This window comes from Alosa pseudoharengus, unplaced genomic scaffold (genome assembly GCF_046254945.1).
Source record: "Alosa pseudoharengus isolate Yale_2024_CS ecotype anadromous, Long Island Sound unplaced genomic scaffold, YU_APseudo_1.1 YU_APseudo_1.1_scf_23, whole genome shotgun sequence".
NCBI classification, from domain to species: Eukaryota; Metazoa; Chordata; class Actinopteri; order Clupeiformes; family Clupeidae; genus Alosa; species Alosa pseudoharengus.
The window spans coordinates 9,894,172-9,907,864 of NW_027468685.1; the positions used below are offsets into that span (position 1 = coordinate 9,894,172).

General features: G+C 46.2%; 1 protein-coding gene across 1 annotated transcript in view; it reads left to right on the forward strand.

Moving 5' to 3' along the window:
* syt11a (synaptotagmin XIa) overlaps nt 1–10,775 on the forward strand; it is a 22,082-nt gene extending 11,307 nt beyond the window's left edge. The window contains exons 2-4 of the mRNA XM_076300920.1: nt 2,536–3,533; nt 9,679–9,799; nt 10,329–10,775. Coding sequence (XP_076157035.1) covers nt 2,536–3,533; nt 9,679–9,799; nt 10,329–10,639 — 1,430 coding nt within the window. The 3' untranslated portion in view covers nt 10,640–10,775. The remainder of the gene's footprint in view (nt 1–2,535; nt 3,534–9,678; nt 9,800–10,328) is intronic.
* Nucleotides 10,776–13,693: the final 2,918 nt, after the last annotated feature.

The following is a 13,693-nucleotide window of genomic DNA, read 5'->3' on the forward strand; positions in this document are numbered from 1 at the left end:
TCTGAATGCATAAATCAGTTTCCCTTGGTGATCTTAAGCTGCTTTCAACTCGAGTTGCATCTCTTCTCTGTTCCTGAATTTCAATTCTGCATTTCAATCAGCGTCTTCTTCTTTCACCCGACACCACCTTCTCTGGCAGAGCTGTGTTCCCAGCCAGCCTGTCTCTGGATGTTTGGCACAGGGTCTCTCTTCATCTTTATGAAGTTATTATGTTGGGGTTAGCCTTTATTAAGACATGATAAAAACAGGAAAGAAAATGAGTGGGAGAGAGAGAGAGATGGGCAGTGGGTCCGTCAAAGCGTCAGTCCACAATTATTACCCTCAGTGAGTTAGAGGTAAAAAATAATAAATATACACACACACACACACACACACACACACACAAACACAAACACACACACACACAAAAAGCGCACCATGAGCACGGAGCCCATTTATGGGATGAGACTTTGACGCTTCCAGTCTCATAGGATCAGAGCCGTATCAGCACCATATCAGAGCCAGATCCATAATCAATTCAGAGTCACATCCAGAGACGTTGCTGACCACTTCTGTTTGGATTCTGCTATTGCCAACGTCACATTTATGGGTCTGGGACGCATCACAATGCTTTTGCGTTTACACTACAAAAGATATGAGGTCAAGTGCATCTCAGACCACCTCAGCAAAGGGTTTGAGTGATCGGATCACATTGCGTCTTGGCGATTATTTACATTTGTATTTACAACTGACCACTTGGGATCAGATCACCCAAGACGCATTTTAAACACAAATGGAAATGGGCTCATTCCCTATCTGGGCCAGATATGGGCCTGAGCCCTCACAGAGTTAGCGGCTATGGGCCTTTTGTTAGCCAGCTGATCTTCAGTATCGCATGAGCAGTCACACAACCAAATTACAGCTGCTTTGTTTTCGGATATTTGTTTAGCTTTGGGCAGCATGTAGCCATGTGGTTTAACAACAACAACAGCAGCAGCAGCAACAACAACAACATTTAGCCCTGCCCTACATTTCCCCTTTAATGTTTATTTATATCAGATACTTTCATTACAAAGCCTCACAGTATTGAACAGATGCACAGACATTTTGTTCAGTCTCCCTTGGCGTATCAGGCTCTTGCTGTAGCAGTTGAGGTACTGGGTCACCTGCGGTGTGCAGGAAGGGAAGAAGAAGTTGATCCGAACTGATGTCTCCAGTATACAACCCTGATCCAAACTGAAGTCCAAGCACCTGCTTGCTGTACTGCATCCACCTCACTGCTAACTGCTAGCTGCTAACTGGGTCACCAGTGGCAGAGACTTTCTAATGTGGAGACACAGCACTCAAAAAATATTCCATAGAAATGCATGGGGCTAGTTTGTCACGCCAATATGGCCGTTGTCTACACATACCCCACCGCTTCCTCGGCAAAACGTCGACATGTGAATACATTGAGCCAATCATGTGGTCTGATGTGAATACATTGAGCCAATAATGTGGTGTGTTGTGAAGACATCGTGCCAATCATGTGTTGTGATCTCGCCGCTGGAGCAAGATTGGTGTAGTGAAGCCTTGCGCACTCGCAGTTTGACCCAAAGACTGTGCCCGATGAGTGCCCATAAAACGTTGGTATATGGCCGCCGAGTGGAGGGACTTGCCTAAAAGGACTTTGCCAGCGGTCACTCCCAAAGTTACCTGGATTAGCCAGTTAGCCAGTTACCTCACTTTGTAGTGCAGCCCTGCTGTGTGGTGTGTGCACCGTGCAGGCGGGCTGGGAGATGTTGATCCAAACTGAAGTCTCCAGTCCACAGGCCTGATCCAAACCAAAGTCTGCACACCCAGCACCTGCCGTACTGCCGAACCGCCTCCCCCTCACCGCTAACTGCTAGCCGCTAACTGGGCCAGGCGTTCACCTTTTAACCAGGTCACTGTGGTTGTGTCCCAGACGACGCCTTCATGTCACTTCCTCTCTCACAGACACACACACACGCACACTAAAATACACACACGCAAACATTCATCTAGGACTCGGGGCTGCAACTGATCTCTGCTTTCAACAGCTTTCTCATCCCCTGTCTGTCTCACATAGCCTTGTGTTGCTGTCTGTCTGTCTCTCTATGGTTTCACTCTGTCAAACACCTTCTCACCCCCTGTCACCTATATTTCCATATTTGCCTATTTTGAGAGAACAGTCTTGTACACATAAGGACAACAATATCCCCATGCCCACTGCCCTAAATTACCTCTTCCTGGCTTGTCTCCATGGTTATCAAGGTGTTGTTTGGTCCTTGGAAAGGATGTTTTCAGACGGATGTTATTGGATTTTGTGGATCGTTGTATAATGCTAGATTCAGAGTTTGGGCAGGTTCTGTTGGCTGCCTGTTGTATGGATCCAGCAGGTCTGGCATTCAGTTCTGAGCCTGGATCCATCCCACAGTCCTTTGCTATCTTTAGTGCTTCCTCTCATCACGATCCTGTCTTCTTCCTTTCTTTCTCTCTCTCTTTCTCATTTCATCCCTCTCTCTCTCTCTCTCTCTCTCTCTGTAACTCTCTCAGATGTCTCGCCGGTGTTGGCAGGCTTCCTAGGTGCCGGGGTGCTGGTCGTCTCGGTGACGGTCGCCGTGTTCCTGTGGACCTGCTGCCAGCGCCGCTACCGGCGAATGACGGGGGCCTACAAGCTGAACAGCGGGCCGTACGACCCCCCCGTGGACCCCCCCTATAAGTTCATCCATATGCTCAAGGGCATCAGCATCTACCCCGAGTCCCTCAGTGGCAGCAAGAAGATCGTCCGCGTGGGCCGTCGCCACGGCAACGGCGGGCCCTCGTCATCGTCCTCTTCGGCCTCCTCGTCGGCCACATCGTCTCTGACATCGTCGTTGCGCGACTGGCGCTACAGCTTCGGCGGTGGCAGTGGTGGCGAATGCGGACGCGGCCGTGGAAACGTGATGGTGGATGCCGATCCCGAGGGCGGCTTCCTCGGCGGGGGGGCGCACCTGCAAATGAACCCGCTGGTGCCCCCTTGTGGCGTGCCCAGACTGGAGCGGGCACTGCCCATCCGCGCTGACTACTGCTGCCTGGAGAGCTCGAGTGGCGGGAGTGGTGGCAGCAGTGGCAGCGAGCCGGCCAGTAAGTCGGCCTCGCCCCACTGCACGGCCGCCCTGAATCTGGGCACGCTCAGTCTGGCCGTAGACTACAACTTCCCTAAGAAGGCGCTGGTGGTGACCATCATGAGCGCGCAGGGCCTGCCGGCGGTGGACGAGCAGGCGGGTAGTTCGGACCCCTACGTGAAGATGACCATCCTGCCGGAGAAGAAGCATCGCGTGAAGACCCGCGTGCTGCGGAAGACGCTGGAACCCGTGTTCGACGAGACCTTCACCTTCTACGGCGTGTCCTACAGCACCCTGTCCGAGCTCACGCTGCACTTCCTGGTGCTCAGCTTCGACCGATTTGCCCGCGACGACATCATTGGGGAGGCCGTCGTTCCCTTGACCGGCGTGGACCCTAGCACTGGACGCGTGCATATCAACCAGCCAATCACCAAGAGGAATGTTCAGGTATGTGCAGGAATGTTCAGCATGCGAAGCACGTGGGATGTGTAGGTATGTTTGTGTGTGTGTGTGTGGGTGTATGCATCTGTGCATGTGTGTGTTTGTGTGTTTGTGTGTACGCAAACAAGTTGAAAGAGATATATGATCGAGTGGGAAGTGTGGTGTGGAATGAATATTTGAGGGGGAAACGAGGACATTGCCAGAGATCAAGGAGAAGCAAATGGTAATGTTGGTGAACACCGATACCGATACAGATAAAAAGAATAAAGAATAAAGATGGAGAAGTTGTAAAAATAAAAAAGGGAAAAAGTCAGAGAGCATCAGAAATGAAACATAAAGGGGCTCATAAGGAAAACATGAGGGCAGAACTATCAGCACCGAGGTTTCCATCATGTATTATTTTGGCAGATTTAGTAGTCACGGCTTCAAGGAAGAGAGAGAGAGAGAGAGGGAGAACATATAAGATGATTAAGAGGGTGTGGTAGCATAAAGAAAACCTCAATATAACTTGATTCTGATGAGAGAGAGGAGAGGGACAGAGAGACAGAGATGGGGGATAGAGAGAGAGGGTGGGTGCATTACTTACTTTACTTTATTTTAATACGTACCCTACTCCATGTCAAATATTTTTCTTGTTTTGATATTTTCACATCATACTTTGGCAATATTGCAACTTTTACAGTCATGGCTATGAAATGTATTGAATTTGAATTTGAATTTGAGAGATAGAGGCGAGGGGTACAGATAGAGAGAAAAGGAGAGAGGAGAGAGAGAGGGAGATAGATAGAGAGGGGGTAGAGGGAGATAGATAGATAGATAGATACAGTAGATAGATAGATAGATAGATAGATAGATAGATACAGTAGATAGATAGATAGATAGAGAAGAGGGATTAAGAGAGAGAGGGAGAGAGAGAGAGACAGATAGAGAGGGGGTGGAAAGAGAGGAAGAGAGATAGAGGAAGAGAGAGGGGGTAGAGAAAGAGGGAGAGAGGGGGAGAGATAGATAGAGGGGTACCCTACTCCATGTCAAATATTTTTCTTGTTTTTATATTTTCACATCATACTTTGGCAATATTGCAACTTTTACAGTCATGGCTATGAAATGTATTGAATTTGAATTTGAGAGATAGAGGCGAGGGTTACAGATAGAGAGAAAAGGAGAGAGGAGAGAGAGAGGGAGATAGATAGAGAGGGGGTAGAGGGAGATAGATAGATAGATACAGTAGATAGATAGATAGATAGATAGAAAGGAGGGATTAAGAGAGAGAGGGAGAGAGAGACAGATAGAGAGGGGGTGGAAAGAGAGGAAGAGAGAGAGATAGAGGGGGGGTAGAGAAAGAGGGAGAGAGAGGGGGAGAGAGATAGCTATATAGAGAGGGGGTAGAGAGAGGGGGGGTAGAGAGAGAGGGAGAGAGATAGATAGAGGGGTGGTAGAGAGAGAAGGAGAGAAAGAGCTTACAGTATGGCTGTAATATGAGGCTGATAACAGACTTGAAGACCATTATGACCACTGGGCCACAAGCACAGAGGAGGGACGTCTCCTGTTTTAATCATTCATGAGGTGGTGCATGAATAATGGATCAGGCCGTTGCAGGGAGTTAATGTAGACTGTTGCATATAGAGTCATTGGAGACGTCATATTTACACAGATGAACACTCTCACTGTACTTCAGCATTAGCATCTGCATGGCTACTGCACAGATATTGTTGCAGGCCAATTGAAGATACATTTTTGTGTGTGTGTGTATGTGTGTGTGTGCATGTATGTGTGTTTGTGTGTGTGAGTTGTGTGTGCTATAATCCGTCATAACTCTGTGTTATCTGAAAGAGCAGAGACATTCACACTGTCTAATGACACAAGCACAGGATGGACAGATGGTGTGTGTGTGTGTGTGTGTGTGCGTGTGCGTGCGTGCGTGTGTGTGTGTGAATGTGTGTGTGTGTGTGTGTGTGTGTGTGTGTGTGTGTGTGTGTGTGTGCGTGCGTGCCTGTGTGTGCATGTGAGACCAGCTCAATAGAGCAGTGAAGGGTGAGAAGATAATCCCCGAAGAAACTAAACAAACAAACAAAAAAATACCAGACTCAGCTTTGGTAGCCTGAGGAGACCTCTTCCTGTGCACATGCTGAGCAATGATGAAGACATAATGATTAAAACACTGCCATTCAGTGAGCAGCATACAAGTACATGATCACAGGCTAAATCAGAGGTGTGTTCAAGTTTGACAAACACTGGCGAACGTTCATGGAGTTGAAGACGTGACATGAAGACCTCCGACATGACCCTCAAAGAATCAGAATCAGAATCAGTTTTTATTGGCCAAGTATACTTACATATACAAGGAATTTTACTTCGGTAGGTGTTAAACTCTCTGTATATTCAACAAATATACATTTAGTAGTACAAATAGACATGTAGTAGTAAAACATTCAATAGACAATAGTAATAAAGACACATACTGTACAATATAGACAACAATATACATGTAGATACATATCAACGTATTAACATAAGATACAAAATACAAGAATATACAAAAGGCAGTAGAATAGAGTAGAGGAGCATTCAGCAGCAATACAACACACCTATCGGAACTCCCCCTATTACCGTCGGTCCCGTATTTCCACCGTCTTGCGTGTATGTGTCACTTAATATCCATTTCTATACAAACCAAGACAGTGGACTCCTAAAGAAACGCAACCACCCACACCATAGGTGTATCTACATTAGCTATGTACCAAAAAATTACATTTTACCGTGACTCGAAGAGCTGTAAACAGTGTTGTAAGGCTGCGTGTACACAACCACTTGGAGCTCCAGTGGAATTTTAATTTCATGACGAGAATTCTCGGTCTAACCGTTCATGTGCCATTGAAACGGTGTAAATAGGCGACCCATCAGGCCAGCACTATAACTCCGAGCGTGGTAAACAAAATCGGATATTTCAGGCAGTAAATGCTCCCGTTAAGAACCAAACCAGATTTTGTTCAAATCTACACATCTATGGCTACTGAGAAATGTAAGTTCATTTAGTAAATGTTATTTTGAAGTGTTAAAAAACATTGTTGTTTTAGAATTTCTGAACAAAAGTGGTGATAATTGGGGGTGTTACGATATATTACATCCCATAATCTCTGCTGATACTGGATCCATTTGCTTTTTTAGTCCAGACAGAAACCCAACACACTTTATAGCCCATAACCTCTGCTCTGCTGAGAGAGGATCCATTGGCCTTTAAGTATGGACAGTAAATTACTCAGACATTATCTCTCTTTCTCTACCTCCCTCTCTCCCTCCCTCTCTCTCTCTCTTTTCCTCACTGTGAATGGCTTAAATGGAACCTATCTCCGTTTCTGTCTCAAACTCTGTTCCTGCAGAAACATGGTGGAATCGATCCCCCCTTCGGAGAAAAGGTGGATAGAGGAAGCGGAGAGGAGACTTAATGAGACGAGGAGAGGCCCAGAGAAAGCACTCAGTGACGAGAGAGAGTGAGAGAGAGCGAGAGAGAGAAAGAGGGAGAGGCACTTGAAAGACAAATGCTAATACTAACGTTACTCAAATTAGCCTGGGAGCAACGGGAAGATGAGAGAGGGGTGGAGGAGAGTAAGTGGATCAGAGGAGGACAGCAAGTGGAGCTTAGTCTTTGTCTTGTGTTCATGTGCATAGTTCTCAGCAGGCACTTTTGTCCAAAGGGACTTATAATGACATAATAATATACATAATAATTACATGAATAAACATTACCTTAAGATTAAAATGAAAGTAAAGTCACATTGTGTAAACAATAGTATTAGTAATAGACTAAATAGAATTTAACAGAATAATATCAAACATACAAACTGTGCATCTGTAAGGAGATATCTGCATACATGATCTGGGAGTAGTGGGAAGGAAGTCCATTGACGAAGGACCTTCCATTTCTGTGTTGAATAACGAAGTGCTGTTTGGTTCCGGTGTATCCGACACGGATATGCTTTACTCCGTCGATGAGATAAGAGGAGAGGAGGGGGGGAGGGAGGAGAGGAAAGAGGTGGAGAAGAGATGAGTGGAGAGGAGAGGAGGAGGAGAGGACAGGAGAGTAGAGGAGAGGAGAAGACGCAAAAGGAAGAGAGGAGAGAGGTTGAGGTTAGGGATGGGGTTGGGGGGTAAATTACTGATGGCTTCCACTGTAAAAACGTCAGCCTGCTTACTACAGCAGTATGTCAGGTACTTATGGCGGCTACAGAAAGCCATTATCCTTTTATGGCACGCCAGGCGTCCACCCCTGGCCATATGCCTCGCTCCGGCATCTCGTGTCTAAATCATCCGCAGAGAACCGCACTGAAGTACACCCTACCACACCCCACAGACTGGACAAAAATAACCAGACAAGGCCTTGGTCCACACACACATACACACACACACACACACACACACACACACACACACACACACAAACTCACACACACACACATACACACACACACACACACACACAGACACACACACACACACACACACACACACACACACACACACACACGCACATACACACAGCCTAACAGAATGTACAGTACTCCTGCCAGGTGCACAATGTTTAAACATGAAACATGAAGAAAACTATATTCACAGACAAATGTATATACAGCATATGCCCAGACATATATATATATATATATATATATATATATATATATTCTGTGTACTGTACAGTAAGGGCAAACTGATTTATGCACACACGATTCACGATACTGTCAACTAGATCCTGTCCACTTAACATCAGGCGTTGGTCAGCAACTGACTGTAACCATCAGGTGGACAGTTTGAATGAAACTAAAATGACATGACATGACATGACATGACATGACTTGACTTGACTTGACTTGACTTGACTTGACTTGACTTCAACTGAATGCAATTTAATGGAGCTGGATTTATGAGGTGCATGTGAGCCAGATCAGGGCCAGATCCAACCCAGCCAGCCGTCGCCATCACATCCTGTCTGTGATTCCTGCCCCCTCGGTGCACGTGTCAGGAAAACATTAGCATAGGGAGCATGAGTGGCTGTTATGTAAATGTCTGTCTGATTCATGCGTATAGAGCTGCACAAGTTGCTGGCAGCACCGCACCGCACAGCAGCACTCTGATGCACCCAGTATGAGAAGCAGATACTCACACACACACACACACACACACACACACACACACACACACACACACACACACACACACACACACACACACAGTGATAAACGCACACAGAGTGACAGATAGAAACTTACTCACACAGACAGACACAAGCACCGACAGTATTGAACATGTGCAGAAACACCATGTTCACCATGACGAATAGACACACACACACACACACACACATACACACACACACATACATGCCCATAAAGAGGCATAGTGAATCATCCATGACTAAGCACAGAGAAATACACACACACACACACACACACACACACACACACAAAGAAACACATTCACCAACTGTATCTGAATTGCATGTGCATGCGCGCGCGCGCACACACACACACACACACACACTTCTTCTGTGATATACGTGTCTCAAGTTCAAACTAAGCCTTGGGCTGCCTCCCACTGTGAGTTGCTATGGTGATACCACAGAGTACCATGAGAATCTGTTCTCCCAGAACTGAGTGATGAGAGAGAGAGAGGGAGAGAGAGAGAGAGAGAGAGAGAGAGAGAGAGAGAGAGACCAAGAAAGAGGGAAGATAAGGAGGGTTTAGAGGAGGTGTATTCACTGCAGAAAAGCTCCCGAAGAATTTCACACCATACATGTGCATGCATGTTTGATCCACATGAGCCGCTGCAAAAGTGTGTGTGTTCATTGTAGTGGGTGGATAGAGAGCTCTGCCTGCATATGTGTGTGCTTCTGTGTAGAGGCGCTTGGGTGTTTACCATCTGTGTGTGTGTGTGGGTTGGTGTTTGTGTGTGTACATTGACTGGGTGTGTCAGTAGGTAAGACCTGGATGTAAGATCTGCTGTGTTGCAGTGCTTGTGTGTGAAAGAGGTTATGTGTGTGTAGCTGTGTGTGTGTGTGTGTGGCTGTGTGTGTGTGTGTGTGTGTGTGTGTGTGTGTGTGTGTGTGTGTGTGTGTGTGTTTGTTTTAACATGTGTGCCATTCTTCACTCTCTTCCTGTAGTGTGACAGCCGTGGAGAGCTGCTGGTGTCTCTCTCCTACCATCCTGCCACTCAGCGTCTCAATGTGGTTGTACTGAAGGCCAAACACCTGCCCAAGATGGACATCTCCGGGCTGTCTGGCAGTGAGTATACCTGACTACATAGACATGTAGACAAACACACACACACACACACGTGCCTACACACACACACACACAGACACAGACACACACACACACACACACACACACACACACACACACACACACACACACACACAGATCCTATCACACCCTCTTCTCTTATTATTACTGTATTCAACCATACACACACACACACACACACACACACACACACACACACACACACACACACACACACATACACAGATCCTATCACACCCTCTTCTCTTATTATTACTGTATTCAACCACACACACACACACACATACACACACACACACACACACACACACACACAGATCCTATCACACCCTCTTCTCTTATTACTGTATTCAACCACACACACACACACACACACACACACACACACACACACACACACACACACACACACACACACTCACACACACACACACACACACACACATATTCTCTCATCCTTGCTAACGCTCTTCTCTCATCCTCCTCACCGTCCCCCTCCCTCCCACAGACCCGTACGTGAAGGTGAACGTGTTCTACGGCCGCAAGCGCATCGCCAAGAAGAAGACCCACGTGAAGAAGTGCACTCTCAACCCCGTCTTCAACGAGTCGTTCATCTACGACGTGCCCGCCGAGCTCATGCCCGACCTGTCCGTCGAGTTCCTGGTCATCGACTTCGATCGCACCACCAAGAACGAGATGGTCGGCCGCGTGGTCCTGGGCGGGCAGAGCCCGGCGCCCACTGGCGTCACACACTGGCGCGAGGTCTGCGACAACCCCCGCCGGCAGATTGCCAAGTGGCACAACCTGGAGGAGTTCTAGAACACAGAGCGTCCGCTGCCGTTGCCTTGCCCAGCAAGAGGTGGAGGGGGTGGGGAGGGGCGCACGAGTGCCTACCCCTCTGCCACCCCCCTTTATCCCAAAACACATAAAAGATTTAGTTGAAATAGAGAAGACAACCCCCCCCCCCTCCCCCCGCCAAGTTCCTCAGTCCCATTAGACATTCCCTCTTCCTGATAAGAGACACTATGCCCCTCCTCCCTTGTCATGTTGACAGGTGCTGAACCCAATCACCTGACACCCTGAGACCTCCTCCCTCCCTCTTATTCAATCCCTGCCTAATCAGAGACAAAATTGCTCTTAAGGACAGAACTCACTCCACGCCTATGAGATACCTGCCCCTAACGCCCCCACTCCAACCCCAACTCCAAGCTTTCCCCTTCCAGACACCGTCTGGGAACGTAAAAGAGATCGTCGACCAAGGACTCTGACGACTCAAAAAAGCAACAAAGAACAGACTGATCACAAAGCTTCAAATTAATATATTCATTAATATATCCACTCATCGTATCCATAGAATAGGCATTCTGATTCCGGGCTGTTCCGGATTGTTCCTGGGGGTGTTCTGGTGTGCATTACAGTACAGTTTACTGGGTTCTCGCCAGCTCCTCCTGTCTAAGCAACTACCCCTCACACATGTGTGTGTGCATTCTGTGATCATGTTTAGGAAGTCCTCATTAGAACAAAAAAATAATGGGTGTGAATCTACCCTTCATGGGGTTTGGATGCAGTTTTATAGTTATAGAAAGCTCATAGCTAGTTAAATGAATAGGTCAGAGATGAGGTAGTGGAAGTGTGTATTAAATCTCTAATGGGTCAGATTGTCAAACCACTTTCCACTTTCTGTATTTATTAGGTCAGGAAAGAAGGATAATCTGAATCCTCATGACTAAATGTAAACAGAAAGGGAACCGGCGACTCGTTTGCAGACTGGTTTTCTGGGTGTTTTTCAAACGAGCCTTTAAGTTGCATTCAAAACTGGAAGGACATCAACTAGTAGATCCACAAAGAGGTTGACTTCATTAGAAGCAAAGTAAAGCAAAGCAAAGCAAAGTTGTGTAACTCACTTAATCATGATTTACATCAAGCATTTCTTTCAGGGATTCTCAAATTCTAGTTCCTTCCACAGGATCCTGTGCTTGTAGGGAAGAAGCATGTTTATTTTTTGTTATAAAAAAAGAAAGAGAGAGAGAGAGAGAGAGAGTACAGCAGCCACGAAAAACCAAAAAAACTAAACTCAGCACCACAGAAGGGTTCTGTTCAAGTTCAACATGCTTTTTGTTCTGCAAGAGGGAGATCACACCTGGTAGTTCAGCTGGATTATAGTATCTGTCATCACTCCGTATTTGTGTTTGTTACATATCACTCATCTGCATAGTGTATATATGTGTGTGTTTGTGTGTGTGTGTGTGTGTGTGTGTGTGTGTGTGTGTGTGTGTGTGTGTGTGTGTGTGTGTGTGTGTGTGTGTGTGTGTTATTGAGAGAGAGAGACCTGTAGGTTCCACATCTATCTCTGACACGTTTTGACTGAGTGACTGAGTGTCTCTGTCTCTCTCTGTGTGTGGTGGAGATCTAAATGAGCAGCTCAGTCTGTCCCTGAAGTGACTTTGGTCTTCTCATTTCCAGTAGCATCAAACCTCCAAAAGTCCTCATGACAGGGACTCCCATCAGCTCATTTTAGTCTGTGTTGACGTCAGCACACACACGTCATGCACGATATCACACACATAACCATTATACACACTTCATACTCAGATAACCTGTCACACACACACACACACACACACACACACACACACACACACACACACACAGCCATCAGACTCTGACTCCCCAGAGAGTAGCTGCATGGCTGGAGACTGGATTGCAGTTAGAAGCCTCAGTTAGCAGCAGAGTGGCAGCTGGGGCTCGTATCACCATGCTTAGTACTTTCTTCTGGGACAGCGTAGTGTCGGCAGCAAAGGCTGTTTTGTCAACTTGAACAAGACCAGAAAACACACACTCATACACACACACAAACACACACTCAGTCAGTGCACACACACACACAGATAGCCGCTGACTCTGAATCAGATCCGACCCTGATCTGACCCATATCGCCACCAGATCAGAACCAGAAATGTTCTAGAGAGGAAAGCCGTCATAATAAGAGCCCTTTATAGATCAGCTGGGACTGTGGGGGCGGGTTGCACCAATTAAAAAGAACAACAGAGGCGCATCGACCTCTCCCCTCTCATAAACAGAGGAGTCAGAATACCTGACAGAGGCAAAAGGCCCATTCACACCAAGAACGATAACTATAAACAAATATCGTTCTCGTTAATATGAATGACGACGTTCACACATAAACTATAACAATAACGACATGAAGAATGAACAATATTGTTGGGGATCACTTTCAGAGCGATTTTGAGGACGATAAAAAGCTAATAGCCAATCAGAACACATAACATTTTAGCTGTCACATTCATTAACACAAGGAGAGACTGTTTATCGTTGTTCAGTGTGATCGCTTTTATCGTTATGGTTATAGTTATCGTTATCGTTCTGGGTGTGAATAGGCCGAAAGACTAGAGAGAACTTTGAGACTTGGGGTCTCGTGCGGCGGCTGCCATTTTGTATAGATTCTCACAGACATTTTTTTTCCGGCTCATCCTGTCTGTCTTTCTTTGCTCTCATTGGAGCCAGCTGTACATACTGTAACATAGGAAACTTAAAATCTCTTCTTACTTTCTTGTTTTTCTTACTGAATTTCAATATTCATACGCAATGGATTCTTGTAGAACACCATCTATATATAAGTTAGGTAATTATTATACCCCTTCATAAACTCTGCTCCAACAAACATTAGTGTGAAATGTCATATCAAGAAGATGTCCGTGTTATCTTTTTAAAACCTTTTTTTTGCCAGGTAAATTGTGTGACCATGACCACACCCAGTAACTGAGACTCTGAGTGTAATAGAAACACCATGGAATAATTTATATCTAGCATCAATATTCAATGCCTTTTAGTGCTAAGACGGTATACAGTCAA